A 16,865-nucleotide genomic window follows, 5' to 3' on the forward strand; every position below is an offset into this window, starting at 1 on the left:
ATATTTACAGATATTGTGCCATCTTTTAGATATATGTAACATGTGTAAAAGGGCAAAAGTTTGTATATGTGCCCAATATATCTGGGTTTCTTTGTTGCCTACAGGATGAGTGAAAAGATCTGGGTGGGTTGTTTTGTGTTTTGTTTTTTATTTCATTTGACTTCAATAACTCTGAGGCAGATCTTCTGACATGCAGGCTTCCAGGCTGTCTTGTTTGGTACGCTGAATTTAAAACAGATCTCGAGATTTTCTTGTGGACGTCTTTGCTTATATCACTGTGAAGTTATCAAGAGTTTGTAGCATTTATAATGGTTTCTTGCCATTCACTTTTGGCAGACTTTGAAAACAACAGTAGCCTACACACTCAAACTGGTCTTCGTGTCTCAGCATGATGCTGCATGGCTGGTTCTGCTGCTGGTCAGGGTGCTGGTGCTGAGCAAAGCCAAACACTCAGCACCAGCCACTACAGACTTGCTTTCACTGCCTGTCACTCGTATGGATTTTCCACTTTTCCATTGGTTTTACACTGGAAGGAACCTACATGTTGTTGTCTAGCAACTATGTTGAATGTTGTTAACTCCAGCAGCTGGGCTTTGATCCTAATGGAATCCGGTCTGGCAGACTATTACTGATAGCTTTTTCATACATATTGAACTGTCTGTATACACTGTTGCTTGCTTTCAGCTTTTTTAGAGCTTGAAATAAGAAGTTCAGGGAAGCTTGAGGCCAGGTTCCCCCCTGAAGTAAGGAACAGGATTCATAAAGCTGAAGATGAACACTGCGTTCTTGGGAGAGCATCTGAGCCTCCAATTCTAGGATGACAAGAGGAATACAAATGAAATTCAGGAACATGGTAGTTTTGTGAAACTGTCAGATTGTTTAGCTGGAGGGCATTGACGGGCCCACTCAACCAAAGTGCTTGGGTTTTTCTTCAAGAAGCTGCCTAAGCTCTTATACCATCTTATCTCAGCTTCTCAGTGTTTAGTTTCAAGGACAGCACTTGAGTAGACTCATAGACTGTAAGCATCTATGGAAGACTCTCATAAAAGCGTAGTGTGCTCTTAGGGAGACCTGGCATTTCAGAGTTGAGATCCATAAATGGTAGGTGAGAATATGTGTGTTTGCAATATATCATGTAACAAATCGTTTCTTCAGAGATCTGCTGCATCATTTTTGTCCCTTCTTAGCAGTTGGCAAAATGTGTTAATTTCTAGCTAGAAGTATGATTGTCCAGAGAAATCAGAGAGGAAATATGTGTATTTGTACAGCATCATCAGTCAAATTCCTGGTAATATTTGCACTGCAGTTCAGAGAACCTCTTTATTCTCAAGGTTTGTTATGCCCTTGCTTGAAGCCTGTTTAAGTGAGCTATAATTTAGTTTAAGTCTAAGTTTAAGTGTACCCTTTAAATCTTGTTTTCAAGAGGGATGGATGATAGTATATACAGAAAAACTACTGGAGCCACAGCTTAAATAAGATACATGGGGCTAAAAAGAAAAATGCACATAAATGTAACTAACTTAGATGCCAAAGGTTAGTTAAAAGTTAGTTAACCCCTACAGTGTACATTTCCTATATTGCTGAGGGAGAGAAACGGGTCTCTGAACACCTCTAACAAACAGATTTGCAGACCTAATAGGCTATTTGCTTCTCTTCATGGCTAGTGCTAGAAGTTCCAGAAGGTGATTTAGACCTCTTGTCTCCACTGATGTTGTAGTGGAATCGCCAGGAAATGCTGACAAATGAAGCATATCTGGCTCCTAAAAGCAAAACCTAAGCCCCCAAACCAGTAGATGAGGGCAGCACCTCTTCACCTTTTGTACAAAATACTTGTGCTTTGAGCATCTGTCTCCAAAAACGGAGACTTGGCGTCTAGGCTTTTCTCAGACTGAAGGAGTTCAAGTCTACATCTCAGAACAAAGTTTTGCTATTCAGCCTCTAATCTGAGGCAACATCTGCTGCTGGGTGAAAGCTGCTGAATTTGGAGCAGCCATTGCCTTTGGAGTGTTTATGCAGCCGAAATTCAGTTGCCAACCTCAGCCGGAGTTGGTGTCCAAGAGCTCCTTCTACAGTCAGCAAAGGAGGAGACCTTTCCAGTGGGTGATACATAGCAGCCAAATAACGTTTGTGTATTGCTAGTATGTTTGGTGTGTATGGCTGTTCATATTTGGCTATGACAGGGACCTCTTGAAAGAGCTTTAAATAGGAAAGCTGAAACTGTACTTGACTGAGTTCTAGTGGAAAATCTGCACTACACTTGTTTACGTGATGCTCCTTTTCTTGTATGTTGACAACAGAATACTTGGAGTAAAGTGATCCAGGGTGCCCTCTGCTCCTCTCTCACAACACCGAAATCTTCACAAATTGCGTTCAGGTCCAGATTTAGACTTAAACTGTTTTTTGACTTGAACTGTTTGAAAATATTTTCTTGTTATGTTTCTCGCTTCTGGAACACTTTGCTGTCAGTGTGAGGGCAATGGGATGGATCAAGGACTGTTTTTTTCCCCAAGGAATGCAATTCTGTCTGCTTGCCATGAAAGCTTTTGTGACTGTAGCCTATTATGGGGCAAATATATGGGGCCTTTCCAGGACTTGCTGTCTAGATGAAAGGGAAGGTCCAATGTTCCTCTAGTCTTCTGACCATGGGGCTCTTTCATGGACTCTAAACATTACCTTCACATGGCCTGTGAGAAACTGCCTGGATGTTTTCAAGTGTCCTAAGCCACCTCATGTGTTGCTGATACCTAGGGTTTCATGTATACCAGAATATTCTGGCCATGGCTGGGGCATATTGACATGATTGCTTTCTCAATAAACTGCAAACCTGGTCTGGAAGGTGCTTGATCTTGTTCTCAAAATTTAGTGTAAAGCTGCCCGGTTACCTTTTGACACCACTTCACTGGTAGGAAGCCTGCAGCTAGTGAGGGACCGTAGGTAACAGTGCTGGCACCTTCAGTCAGGAAGGGAAGATCCTTAATCCCTTTTCACTTCTTCCAGAGCAGTTACAGCTTTCCAGCAAGCGGCTTGAGCAAGAGTTCAGTATCTTAGAGATCAATATGTGGCTCTTGCCATGGAAGCGGCCGACTTTTGCCCTTGCCATTGAAGGGGCTGTCATGGTGGTGTTTCCTAAGGAAATGCAGCCAGTGGTGCTTGAGGGCATGCTTCCCTGGTTAGATATGTGACTGCAAGGTCCTGAACTTTCTTTATGGTCTGCTCAGTGAACAATTTGAGAGCAAAGTCAGTGACTGAAACTTGCATAGCTTTCATTCCAGCTTTCTTTCCTGAGTAATTCTTGTGGAAGATTATGTGAGTCCTGAGTCAGGACAGCAGGAAGAGAGTATGTGCGGTGAGGGGGGCACCCCATTTTCTTTGCTTTTCCCTTCCATTGTAACATCATAAATGTGAGTGGACTGGAAACAGAATGATTTGTCATTGTTAATGTTTGTTTTTTTTTTCCTTTTCTTTGTTTTTCTAGGATCTAGTTCAGGATCAAAATTAAAAGTTCCTGAGTTGAGTATAAATGGCACACAGCACGTTGTTCAAGCAGGACAGTCTTTAGACCTCGCCTGCAGGTAACCAGCTGAGTTGGGTTCTGATAATTTGGCTGAGAGTTCATACACCTGACACCTTTTTTTTTTTTTTTTGTAACTGAAATTAGAAAAAAATGAAAGCTGCTGTTGTGGGGAAAGGTGGAGAGTGAACTTCAATGGCAATTGTTTGATAGTTCTTTGTTGTTTCTGTTGTTGTTTTTGGAAAACAAGATAAAAGAAAACCCCAGAAATAGCCTGATATAATAAAAAGAAAGCTTGGGAACTGGAGCTATATAATTGCAGCCCAACATAATTGTTTCTGCTTCCTTATCTGTATTTGCAGGGGGGAAATGGTTCATTCATGGTCTTTGCCTGAAACTCTAAGTAAGGATAGCAAAAGGCTGAAAGTAATTAAATATGCCTGTGGAAGGAATGGGAAGCAGTCCTGCAGCAGCCTGACCTTGAGCAGAACTCAAGCAAGTGACACTGGAAACTATAGCTGCAAATACCCAACAAGTCCAGCAAAAAAGAAGAAGGAATCTACAGTTTATGTATTTATTAACGGTAAGATTGTTTTTTAACACTTCTTGGTATTTGCATTTCAGTACAGCAAAATGGATAGTAAGGCAGTTCAGCTGTGGTTAAATAAAGGATTTTGAATGATATTTTCAGCCATGCAAAATGTGTGGTAATTTATCGATCAATGTATAAAATCTGCTCTCTCAGAGCTTGCAAACACAAATGCTAGTGTGTTATCTGTTAGGAAAATATGAAGAAAGGAAAAGACTCAGTTCACCCAGTCTGCCAGAGCAAATAGAACTCCACATGGAAGTAGACTAGAAGTGAATCTGTGAAATGGGTACCAGAGAAATCATATCTTACAGAATCAGATGGTGACTGATGGAAACCATATGTCTGATACAATGTCCACTTTAACATGTCTGTGGAAGATTATAGATTTCTAGGCACCTGAAGGATGCCAAAGGTGTTTATCTAGATTTCTGAATTATCTCATGCTGTAGAAAATTACTATTTGCGTGTTGAGTCATATTCTGTAGTCCACATTACACAGATTGTAAAAACCTAGAATAAATGGAATCAATCTAAACACAGAATTGCATTCAGCAGACAAGTATCGTGCAATGTAGTTAGACTATTACAGAAATTACTTTCTGATCCTGTTTTGTTGTTTGTTTGTTTTTTTTTTTTGTAGAGTATTAATCAGATACTTCTCAGAACAGTTGAACTCAATAGACACAATAATGAAAGAAGAAATTAGGGGTTTGTTTTAATTTTATATTTTAGTTTTTCATGATTTTTACATAATAAAATTAATAGATTACTGTAAGATATCAGATTCAAAGATTTAGAAAGCCCATATTACAGAGAATGTGCAACTGGAACTTTTCCAAATGAAGTTTCTGCTGTTTCTAATGAATTTAAATCAGAGTGAATTAGCCTTTGTTTTAATTTTGTGACACAAAGTGGGACTGGTGCTGTGAAAAAGCAGAATAAAGTGGACCTCTCACTGCACTGATAGAAAATAAGATCCCCTCATTATTGTGTGTTATTGAGAATTACTTAATAACTTATGCTGTTCATCCTGCTTTCCTTCACCTGAAATACACTGCAGAGTGGTTTTTCTCACCCAACTGTTTTCATGCAATTCATTGGGTATCAACTACAAATGCATCCATGGAAGCATAAGCAAAGTCGGTTACTCATTTAGAGTCCAACATTTCCTGCTGCCTAGGAAACTTAATAATTTCTTGCATGATGTTTGCAAGTTTCCTGTCATGGAACTCTCTTGAAACTCCCACCTTAGATATCATCTCTAGTTAGATCTACCCACAATCCTTTCCATTCGCCACATGAAAAGAGCAAGGATGGTTGTGACTCTGACTGGGAACCTAACCTCTCTGCTAAACCCACTCTACGATATAAAGAGATTTCTTTATGTTCTCTTGGTCGCTTTCCTACTTGAAGTGTTAATTTTTCCATATCCTGAATTTTTAGAAATAGAAGCTACAACCAATCTTTCTAACTCTTCACCTCTTTCCTGAGTTGTATGTAGCATAACTTGTTTGCATCTGAAAGAGTTCCTCAATTAGGTGTATGTGAGCCAAGATTAACTCCCTAATTCACACAGTGATGGAAGAGAAACATATCATTGTAGAAATAGTTGTGGACAGACCATTTACCCACTCCCACCCCTCCCAGATCAGTTAAGGAAGACTGCCTAAGTGTCTTGGTTTCTTGATTTTTTTCAAGGACACTCAGTCATTAGATGTTGATGTCAATGTTGAAGATAGAATTAGATTATGTTTCTTCTTTTACCTTACTTGCCAAAAAAAACCCAATAAAATGTTTAAGGGACAAACCTGTATCAAGCTTAGACCTCTTTGCCATCTTAATTTTCTGACAATTAATTCTGACAATCACTTTAATTAAAAATAAATTTTCAACACTTCAGTGTTGACTGTGTCCTAATAAACCCATATGACAGTTAGGGCAAACTACTGGTAGTCAGGGAAGCTGCAAGGTAACAGCTCATTTCATGCCTGTTGAAATTGCCTCTCTGCCCTAAGGTAGGAAAGGTATATTAGTCCTCAAAAATTTTACAGTATCAGGAAGAATTGTAGAGTAAGTTGAAAAGAAACAAGATACTGAGTACCAAAAGTCACCCTTTCTGATCAGTGTAGCATTAGGAAAGAAAATACTTAGGAATGTCTTAATATATGTCTTTGTTTCTGTGAACATGCGTGAAATTCAACTATCTGGCTCAAGTGAGAGTGAGAATGGGGTAACAAAATCCTGTTTGAAGACTACCTTTCCTGAGTTTAGTTGTATTTTAAACAAATTTGTGGGTGCTTAGTAAACAAACATTTGTAAAATGTGGGTCCATACTAGTTTTGTATTGTTTCCTGTGGCAGGACGTTGTGTCTGTCCATTTCCCATATTAGCTCCATGTAGATCACCAAGGTGCCTGTTTCCCATGTCTTAGCATGCTAGTTGCTATTTACAAACACTGAATCCGAATCAGGAAAGTTGATATTGTTTGTACAGGAAGCCATCACTTATTGTTTCAAAAATGTTATTCATTTCCGTAATTAGAGTGATACTGAATATGAACTGCATTAGAATAAATAATTAATTAAATAAAACCCAACAGCCCTCTCCCCTCAAAACCAGCAACAAAACAATAAACCCAGCAAGTCCTTTGGTTCAGTAATGAGTGTATGCTATGGCAGAAGATGAGCTTCTATAAGAAAAAAACCTCAAGGTGCAAGATGAGGAGACTGCAGGTCCCATGTGCCCCTGGATGACTTGAAGCCCTTATGAAGTCCGGTGTTTGGGTGATCAAGAACAAGGCAGGCTGGTGACTTCTCTTAGAGGAGCTAGTCCTGACACCACCCTTCTTTCAGCTGGAGAGGTCACTACTGAATTGCACAGGGGAATCAGTGTACAGTGTGTGCGGCAGCAACTCTTGACCACACACAGCTCAGGAATTGAGACAACAGGCAAGGGAAATGAATTCTCTTAAGAGCCTTGGACTTTGCTCTAAGGAAACTGATGGCCTGACTTCCACCACAAGCCATGGGAAAAGCATGAAATGAAGCAAAGCTTCTTTGCCAATTTCTTCACTGTCTCAGACCCAAAACTACTCAGGTCTTTATTCTGCTACACAACTGCAGCCTGGTAATAAGATGAAAAGATTGTAATGAACACACTTTGCATACCTTAGAGTGAGGCATGGGCTATTTTCTGCTTGAAAAGAGGTATTTATGAAATAAAGACATATAAGAAACACCAAATGATCAGCAGACTGTTTTGAATCCTTTTCAGATATCCCTAGGGCAGTGCTAAAGGCTTTTCTTTCTGCCTGTCTTTGTACTGGTATCTCCAAGATACTCTTTTACAGTCGCTGGAGCTCATTCACTTCATTAAAAAAAGTGCTGTTCCCTTCAAAAAAGTGCATGCCATTGTCTCTTGTCTTTGATCAAGGTATGACAGAGGAAAAGCATGTAAATTCAATTAAATTGATATATCAAGGTTCAATTTTTGCAAGAATTTAAGCAAACTTTGGTTCAGATTGAAGTAATGTGTTGTTAACTTCCTATGGTGAAGACAGCTTTCAACTACTGATATATAATAGTAATGCCTTCATGCTGCTGCAACAAAGAATTCTTTTCTAGGTGAAGTTTACTTGGCTTTAGGGTATTATCCCGTTTCTTAGTGTTCTCCCTCTCCTCCTCTCTCCTCACACTCCTGCTGTACGTGTCTTCTGGCTGCACGCTTTTCCTTGCAAAATGAGTCGTGTACTGGTGCTTCAATCAAGCACCATTCTAAATACTGTTTTAAAATCAGACCTCTAGGCTGAGTCAGTTGTCTGTTCTCTGTACTTAAATGAGGACCTTCTTCTGATATGTATTTCGCATCAATGACTTTACAAGGAATCTGGAGAACAAGCTTAGAATAGATGTCTTGCTTTGAAATGGTTTAAGTTGGGTGACACAAATCAAAGCTGGGGAATAAAAGGTACAAGTCCTAAGAGTACTTGTACTCACCAATGCCTAGAACATCAAACATATCAACTAGTTTGCGATATTTGGCTTGAGATGTGTCTCAGGTTGGACAGTCCAAAACGAAGTGCTTTAGCATTAGTGAATGGTTCAAAATTTAAGCCTTTGACATGATAAAACATCTGGGGCTTTGAGTGCCTTTTCAAACTCTAATGCTGAATTGTGCTGAGTGTATGGCATCTCCCTGGGAGGTCCACATGTTGACAGATAGCTAGGTCCAGCCCCAGAACTGACATGGATTTAAGATTTAGCTTGATTGGATTGTCTTCTGTAACCCTAAAGGTACAATGCTGCAGAGCAAGAAAGGCATCCAAGGAGTTCCCCAAAATGGTCTTTTAAGATCGGTTATGTCCAAGTCAAAATAATTCAACAGGTGAAATAAGCAGTAAGAAAAGCTAACAGAAAGGAAGAACTTCTTCTTTTTCCTTTTTATTCAGAAAAAAATGTACTGATAGAAGAACCAGCTGAAGCCTGGGAAACTCTTCCTACCCTGTGCCTTTCTTCTGTCTTTGCTTTTGGTACAGTTTTAACATATGAGCACTATGGTTTTGGCTTACACTGTCAGAGTTAATAATATGATAGTGCTTCTGTTATGAAAAGGAAACTAGTTGAAATTAAACTATGCTACAGCTGTATCAAGTATGTAGACACATTTTTAGTGTCTAATGAGGTTCCTGTTACAAAACAGACCCCTCTTGGACTTGCTGACGTCAATCACTTATAATTGCCATGTTTGTCATTGTGTGTATATCAACTTCACATCATAGTACTCTGTATTGAGTGGAACATCTATGGATGCCTTGGCAGCATCAAAGACCATGCACTAAGCGGTCTGAGGTCCTTCCTCAACAAGGCTTATGGCTCCTACTTTTCTGAGATGGAGCATCATAAGGGAGGGACACATCTGAAAAAATGGTCCTAATGTCCATTAGCCTTTCCAGAGACTGCTTTCTGACCATAGTTAATTGCTGTAGTGTGGATTTCCCGGCTAATGTAGGTAAGAATATATTTTCTTAAGAGTTTTAACTGTGTATCATCAGTGTATCATCACCTACACTGATGATAGCATAGTATAACTAGCCCCAAAAGAAAACAAACAAACCCTGACTAAAAGTCACTGTACAGTTATGCTAGCAATGTTTTGTGTCTGAATGTGCTCCAGATATAAAGTATTCCCCTCCTTTTTATTTTGTTTTCCCCTGGACATCTGTGATTATTAATTTTTTATCTCAAGTCTTCCTTCACGGTTTAGGAAGCATTTGAAAAGTATAATTTTATAGGCTAAGAAGAGGCAACAGTGGAAAAACTCTTCTTGCAGTTAAGTGTTGTGCTTCCAGATATACAAAATGAGATTATTTTTTCTTTTCTTCTTAAGGAACATAGACTCCTACATGTGAGCAGGTTGAATAGGTGTGTTTCTTAGAGCATGATTCATCTCATCATAAAATGGGTGTCTACAGCAGACTAGATGAACCCCATGGCAGAATTCCCCTTTTTTTCCCAGTGAGAACACTACCAGTTGGCCATCCTCGTGAGAAATGTCTGTATTTTCAATACACAAGTGAAATGAGAGCCATTCAGGTGTGAAAGGTTCCCCTTGAATTAATTCTGAATAGCCTTACTAATTTAGCAGGGATAAATAAAGATGGTTAGGGTGAATTCTTACAATGGAAAAGGGAATTTGGCAATTGGCCCATTAACTTTAATGAAGTTTGCATGTCCATACTTCAGCAAAGACTGGTCCTCTCTCCACATGCATCAGGGGAAAGGGTGTTATGTGAATGTGAGGAAACCATTTTGGCTCTTTCAGCCTGAAAAAGATCTTAATGATGAGCCAAGTATAAGTAGGTATTTTGGAAGAACTTCAGAGGACAAGCTTTCAGAGATTTCAAGAAACTCAGATTTTCCTGCAGAGACTTTCTTCTTGCAAATGTATGTGTAAGTGCTCTGTTTTACATAGCTCAGATTATTTAAAACAAAACAAACCCCAGAACAGTAGCTGAAGCTTGTGGAAATAAGAACCTCTCCATCTTTGCAGAATTTGGCATTTCAATGTTGGCTAATTTAGTTGTTTGTGCAAAACCCATAAATAGCCTAGACAGGTTACTGATACCAGACATAATATTGCTCGTGTTAAGTCTCTTATCAAGTTTGTATCTGGCTGCCAGCCAGCTTAATAAAAAGCTGTTATTTATGTTCTTTAACAATATAGCAAGTAACCTTCATGGGTTTTGTGATTTCATAAATGCTCTTTGTGTTTTCATGTTGATTGTAACTGAGAGATATTGTAAGGAACGCAGTCAAACCAGCACACAGTCAGTAATTCCAGGCACAATTTAAAAATACACCAAACTGACTTCCAAAGTAACCTTTAGCATATGCAAATATTCCGCCTGTCCATCTTTCATTTTGCTATTCCTTCAGGCAGCTCTGAAGAGATAAAAAAAAACAAAACCCCTAACTTAAAAAAAACCAACATCGACCCTCTTAAATTTTCCATTCCAAACCCCAATGGACCTGAATGATGTGGTCTTCAAGATAGGTTAATACACACTGTTCTTTTTACGTCTAGAGCGCTCTGAATCTAAAAGTGAATGAAGCTGGCCCAGAAGACTTCTGGCGGGAGGTTAGATCATCCCAGATGGACTGCCAGCTGGCTGCTCAGGGAAGGATGGCATTTACTTTCCCTCAGGAAGGAATTGAGAGGAAACGTAGCAAAGACACTGGCAATAGCTAGGGCTATGATGAGGGGAAAAAAGAAGCATGGAGTGCTATTACTTGAGGGAATGAAGGGTTCCATGTTGTTGGCATATCCTGCCAATGTGAAATAACCTGCTGTGGGTTCACTTTTACCTGATCCAGGCTGGTAGAACCTGTACCAGATTCTGGTCTTGAGACTCTGAGAGTATCCCCTTATAGCCATTAAGACGGAAGGAGAATAAAATCAAAGGGAATCAGGAAAAGCCTCCACACTCATTATGAAAACAAAACTGTGCTAGGAAACACAGTGCGTATTTCTTTTAATCAAAAGCAGGAAGACATTTGGAGCACTCGGGGCCATCAATTGCCCTCCGGCCCATGGCGGAAGTCCCCAGTGATGTAAATGGGAGCTCTGCACGCGAATGGCGGGGGCATGGAGACGCTTTGGCGTACCTCTGCAGGGAGTGTACCAAGAAAGGCTGTGACTGAGCTTTAAAGCCTACCAAGAGCAGCTGGGGTGTTTAGTTGACTTTTATAGAGCACTTCATTGACTTCTTGAGGCGCGAACGTGTGTTTCCATTGTAGAAGGAAAAAAAGCCAAGCTTGGTGTTTTGTGCTCGTTTCCTGTCCCTGCCTTTGGATGGGCTGGAATCCTATGAGGCCTGAGCTGCGCAGCCCCCACTGCCTTGATACTGGCATCAGTGAGTGGTGACACTGTGTCTGCAGGCTGTACCGGCAGTCCCCAGAACAGCTCTTCCTCACACTTATAATGATCTGGAGATTATGATACAGGAAACTACTTTGCAAAGCTTGCTGGTTTTGGGCAGGAGCTCTTGATTTTGTGACAAAGACAAACGATTCTTTAGGGAGTAGTAAATCGTTTTGTCTGGTGATGTTAAGGGCCAGATGACCTCTTCTGTGGCTGCAGTCCCTGAAACAAAAAAGGTTCTTTTCACCGTTCTACAAACAGGTTCATTCTTGGTCTTTCCTTGCATCGTACTGCAGAGGAAACGTCAGCCTAACAAGTCCTTAGGGTATTTTTTATTACATATGCATCCTCTATTACTCATAAGTTCCTTTTACGATTTTGGTGGACATTTGACACCTATTATTATTAAATAAAGCATTGTGGTTTTCATTTCAGAAAGTTTGCGTAGCAGTTTCATTAAACATCTTTAGGAAAAATTTTTCCATGTCATGAAGTACATTTGAGATGCTGTACTTTAGGATTTTTCTGAGTATAAATTAGAGTTTGCTTCTCTTCGTGTTTGATGTCTCAAACAAAAATACTGTTGAATAAAACAAGATCCTAAGGGCAGAACAATTTTATGGGAAGTACAGATCAAACTTTTGAAAAAAAAGCAAAAGTAATGTATTTGAAGAACTACTTGAGTGAACATAGGTCAACATGCAGAAGTCTGGGGCCAGAACCCTTGACTAAAGTATTACAATTTGAGGTTTTATAAAGGGTCAGGTCTTGCTAGCTTTACTCATTTCTTGTCCAAGAAAGATCTCCATTGTTATTTGTAAGACTCTTGACTGAGCGGGAATAATAGGATTTGCCTGAAAAAACATTGGAGCTGTAGATAAGCACAGAATTAAGATCTGAATGTTCCACATTTTTAAGAATTAAACCCCAAGTCTCACATGAATTTTGAGCTGCTCTATCTGCGATGTGAGTCAACCCAAACCTTCAGATCTGAACACCTGCAAAGAAGATTTGGAGCCAGAGTCTGCGGCTTGAGCCCCTCTTTGTTAAGTGGTTCAAACAATAGCAGCAGCAATGTTCCCTGTTCCCAGCGCAAGCTATTTATGACAATGCCCTTTGTTAAACGGATTGTTCAAGGGACGGTAAACTACTCTGCCAAGCTTTAGTTATTGAGTCAAAAGGAATTAATGTTTTCCTGGCATTTTCATTTACCTTGTCACTTAAAAAAGAGACATATTGGTATTTTGGTAGCGGGAAAGAGGAGAATAATTAACTCTTACTAGTCTGTATTCTCAGAGTTGAAAATATGGCTACATAATCACAGTAGAGTCTTTCTCCTGGTGGATTCACCTGAGTTTTTCTCATAAGTTTTCTCTACAGAGAGCAGGAGCGTGTACTGTATAGGGATTTTTGGATAAGTCAATTTCAGTTCATTTCCCGTATAATTACTTTTCCTAGTGATAACAAAATAGAAATGCCCTGAAATAAGAAACATGTTTCTTGGCAGTAGAGATGATGCTGTAATAGCAAAAATGTACTTCAACTATCCTGGATTTTAAAGGGAGATACTAAAATGCTGCTATTGATATTGACGGACAAGAATATTTTCAAATACTTAGCTATATTTTGTTGAACTTGTTTACACAGAAGTAAACAAAAGATTGATTCGAGGACTTTGCCTAGTTTTCATTATGGACAGGGCTAACCCTGTTCTTCAAGGCTGTATGCACCATTACAATTTCCATACACTGTTTTAAAATTTCAAATGTTAACCTTTTCTTTTTCTTCTCTTGCAGATACAGGCAGCCCATTTGTAGAGATGCACAGTGATATTCCTAAAATAATACACATGACTGTGGGAAGAGAAATGATCATTCCATGCAGAGTTACAGCACCAAACATTGCTGTTACTTTAAAAAAGGTACTTCAATCCAAGCATGCTCTGAAAGTGTTATTGCGGATGATGCTTTCTTTGTTTGCCTGTTTACAACTCTTTTAATGCTTTTGAAATATTTCAACAACTTAGTATTTCTTAAACAAGATTTTTGGGTATCAGTGTGCTTAGAAACATTGAGTATTTCAGCTCTGGAGGCTTTGTGTCACATCTCACAGAAGAGCTTCATCAAATCTCCTAACACTGGTTGGGAATTTTCTGAAGAAACTGAGCCTTTTCATACCATTTTAGTAAACCTTTACTGACAAAGGTTTCTGAAGCCCAGGAAGGAATTTCTTGTTAGGAGAAGAGATTTCCTCCCACCTCTTCCCCTGCCCTTCCTCCCCTTTCCTCTTCTGTCCTCTGGAACAGCCAGTAAGTGCAGTCCCTGGAGATTTGCTGTGGCTGTTCAAGGATCTCTGCGAGCCTTTACCCTACCTCACTCTCACCAGTGACTTTGCTGTTTCCTTTTACATATGAATGCATTTATCAGACAAGGGATGGCTTCTCTTTGCAGGGAAACTTGTGCCGAGTTTGAGTGGGCCCAGTTTTAGAAAACCTAGACTTCTTTTATGTTTAGGAGAAACCCTTTCTTTCCTAGGTGTAGCAAGTGCCAACATATATATAGGTAATTGTCCTATATATGTGTAGTGAAGTACCTGGTATCAAGACAGAGAATGGTGCTTCTTTTTAATGAAGTTCTTTTGTTTGGCTTAAAAAGCAGGTAGAGGTGACAGTGATGTTTTGTTTCTATATAAAAGGAATTCTGTACCCAGTGGTTTAAGTGTTCATCATTGTTACAAGGAAAAGAAATTTGTCTTTTTATAGAATAACATGTAATTGCCAAACAATACCACCATAAGATGTTTATCTACATCAATACAAGTCTTTGATTCCTCTTTGTCTGCAAAATTTTACAGCAGCCACAGATTTGATCCTGTGACTTAATTTGACCTTGCAAATTCTATCCAGTGCTGTTTTGGTAATACAGATACTGATTTGACCTCTTGGTTTCCATCTGTTAAATCACATGAAAGAAAGGAAAATACAGAGAAAGGAAAATCATTTGACCTGGGATGTTACTGCATGTGCACATTCACACACACACGGTTCTGCTGCAAGAAGTGTACCAGGGTGGATGATGCACAAGATTCTGTGGCTATAGAATCAGAAGTAAATGAGGCTTTGCTTTCCATAGGGTGGAATGTAGTAAAGTGGGACCTTATAAGGGCACTGTAGTGTTGGATCAGAAATCTCAGCACATTAAATTCCTGAGAAAATTCCTGGCAGGTTCTTATTAAGCACTATGATTTTTTTTTTTTTTTCCTCCTTATTTGGAGGAGACTGGGACATATCTGCTATCTCTTTTCATATTGACTTGCCTTTAGCTTGGGGTTGTGGTGTGAGATATTTTTACACTTTCAATACCAGATATAATAGTCTGAAAAGGAGAAAGAGGAGGTGAAGCCAAGTCTTGAAAGAAAGGATTAGTTGCTTACATGTTTTGCATTCCAGGAAAAATAAATGTGTATCCTAATTAATCCCAGAGTTTCCTGAAGCATGCAAGCTACAGTGCATTACATCATATCTTACTTTATTTATCATCTGTGACACCCAAATATGAAGATTCCAGCAAGTTTTTGCTCACAGAGCAATTAAGAGGTGTGTTAAATGAATTTCACAGCTGCAGGCTTAGTACTTCTGGAAAGCTGGCAAAAGCTATTCTGTTTTCCATTCAGTGATAAAGGAAGAAGTGGTGTCGCCATAATGCAGTCTTCTGGAGCCGGAAAGAAAACCACAGCATTAGAGTCATTAGGTGCTGCATTCTATATTGCCAGGAAGCAAGAAAACCTATAGATTGCTATGCTCAAAAAGAGTTTGATTTCCACCAGAGCAGCAAGATGATAAATCTAGTTGAAGCCCTTGAAAGTATAACTATGAGCTACTTAAACCAAAGCTTGAATATTTGTTTTACTTAGAACAGAAATGGCAACAGAGCTCTTAGATTCCAAGATATTGTTGAATGGTAGCCAGCAGGCTGTAATGTAATGGGCTTTACTTGTGTGTAATACACACTGCCCGTTATTTGCCTGCTTATTATAGCATCTTATCAGCTGTTGTAAAGATAAGGAATTCTACCACAGCATTTCATGCTGTGTAATTATTGTTTGTCTGATTCATCATGCATTTCTGGTGGAGGAAGTGGCATGAGATGAGTGGAGGTGATCTCAAGTGTCGCTTTTGGCATGCATTGAGGAGGCAGCATCAAAGCTGTCCTGTTTTGGAGAGAAGCTGTACCACGCAGAAAGGTGCCAGGCAGCCATGCTTCCCCAGCATCTGGCAGCCACCCGTGCTGGCTTTGGCCAAAGGAAGGAGAGGGCTGGCCAACACATAAGTCCTCTATTCAAATAAAGTAGAAGAAACATGTGAAGGAGACTTAGTGAGACTGAGTACACAGTGAGAGATGATGGGCTGCAAGGTGCTTAGTTGACCCAGAGGTCTTTGCTTAGGGCATTAATTCACTCAAACTCTGCTCTGACATCTTTATAAACATGTTACTTTTACCACAAAAGCATGCTTTATAAACATACTCTCACATCCAGGCTTTGTATCTGTGGCTGATATCTGTGTTACCCAAATGGTGATATTTATTCCCTCAATAAAGCATAACAAAAAGCACTATGTGAAAGCAAGAGATCTTGTCTGACCTTCAAAGCCTATGTCATGATCTGCTTTTTCAGGTTGGGGTTTTTTTTTATATATATCTTATGGGGCTTAAAGCTCAAAGGAACTTAATGTTGAACATGATTTGTAATGCTGACAAAGTAAGTGCTTGATTCCACGTGGCAATATTTTAGTCTGTATTACATTTCAGGTCTTCAGTTTAAAAACACTGCTGGCTATACACTAGTTACTTGTTGGCTCCTCAACTTTTTAGGGTCTTAAAGTGCCATATTTTTAAAATGTGGTGAATACTTTTTCTGTGGAAATATGATGTATTTAGTGTTTCATGGTGTCCTTCCAAAATCTCTAGTCAATATGACTTTCCTCATTCAGTATGATCAAAAGTTCTCAATAAAAGTGTCCAAGGAAGCTTTGTGGCTTTAAAATTTGCTTTTCATGTTGTATAACTGTGAGACGCATACTCTGTGACCTGCTTTGGAACAGCCATTTATGTTCTCAGCTGTTTGTTTTTTTTTTTAAGTAGTCCAGTCCTTTAGACAACATGAATGTGAGAAGCATCAGATTGAATTCTGACAGGAATTTGCTAAAGCCACAGAATGACAGCAAATTAAGTCCATTTGTCATCTCCATTGAAAAATGTGTATTTGTGGCTCTGTGGTGAAACCAGGATGCTTTATTACAAAGGTTCACCAAGACGAGCACTTTAGCTGCCAACCGGGAGCCAA

The 16,865-nt window shown here is 39.4% G+C and overlaps 1 protein-coding gene across 2 annotated transcripts in view; it reads left to right on the forward strand.

Annotated features, from left to right (window-relative positions):
* Window positions 1-16,865, forward strand: part of FLT1 (fms related receptor tyrosine kinase 1) — a 109,441-nt gene that overhangs the window by 12,153 nt on the left and 80,423 nt on the right. For both annotated transcript variants that reach the window (XR_009964119.1, XM_062615109.1), the window contains exons 2-4: window positions 3,476-3,572; window positions 3,874-4,094; window positions 13,319-13,443. Coding sequence is in view for 1 of the 2 variants with exons in the window: in XM_062615109.1 (XP_062471093.1) it covers window positions 3,476-3,572; window positions 3,874-4,094; window positions 13,319-13,443 (443 nt within the window). In the remaining variant the exon portion in view is untranslated. The remainder of the gene's footprint in view (window positions 1-3,475; window positions 3,573-3,873; window positions 4,095-13,318; window positions 13,444-16,865) is intronic.

The sequence above is a fragment of the Pezoporus occidentalis genome, unplaced genomic scaffold, assembly GCF_034315485.1.
Source record: "Pezoporus occidentalis ecotype Australia unplaced genomic scaffold, CSIRO_AGI_Poc_V1 ctg18, whole genome shotgun sequence".
NCBI classification, from domain to species: Eukaryota; Metazoa; Chordata; class Aves; order Psittaciformes; family Psittacidae; genus Pezoporus; species Pezoporus occidentalis.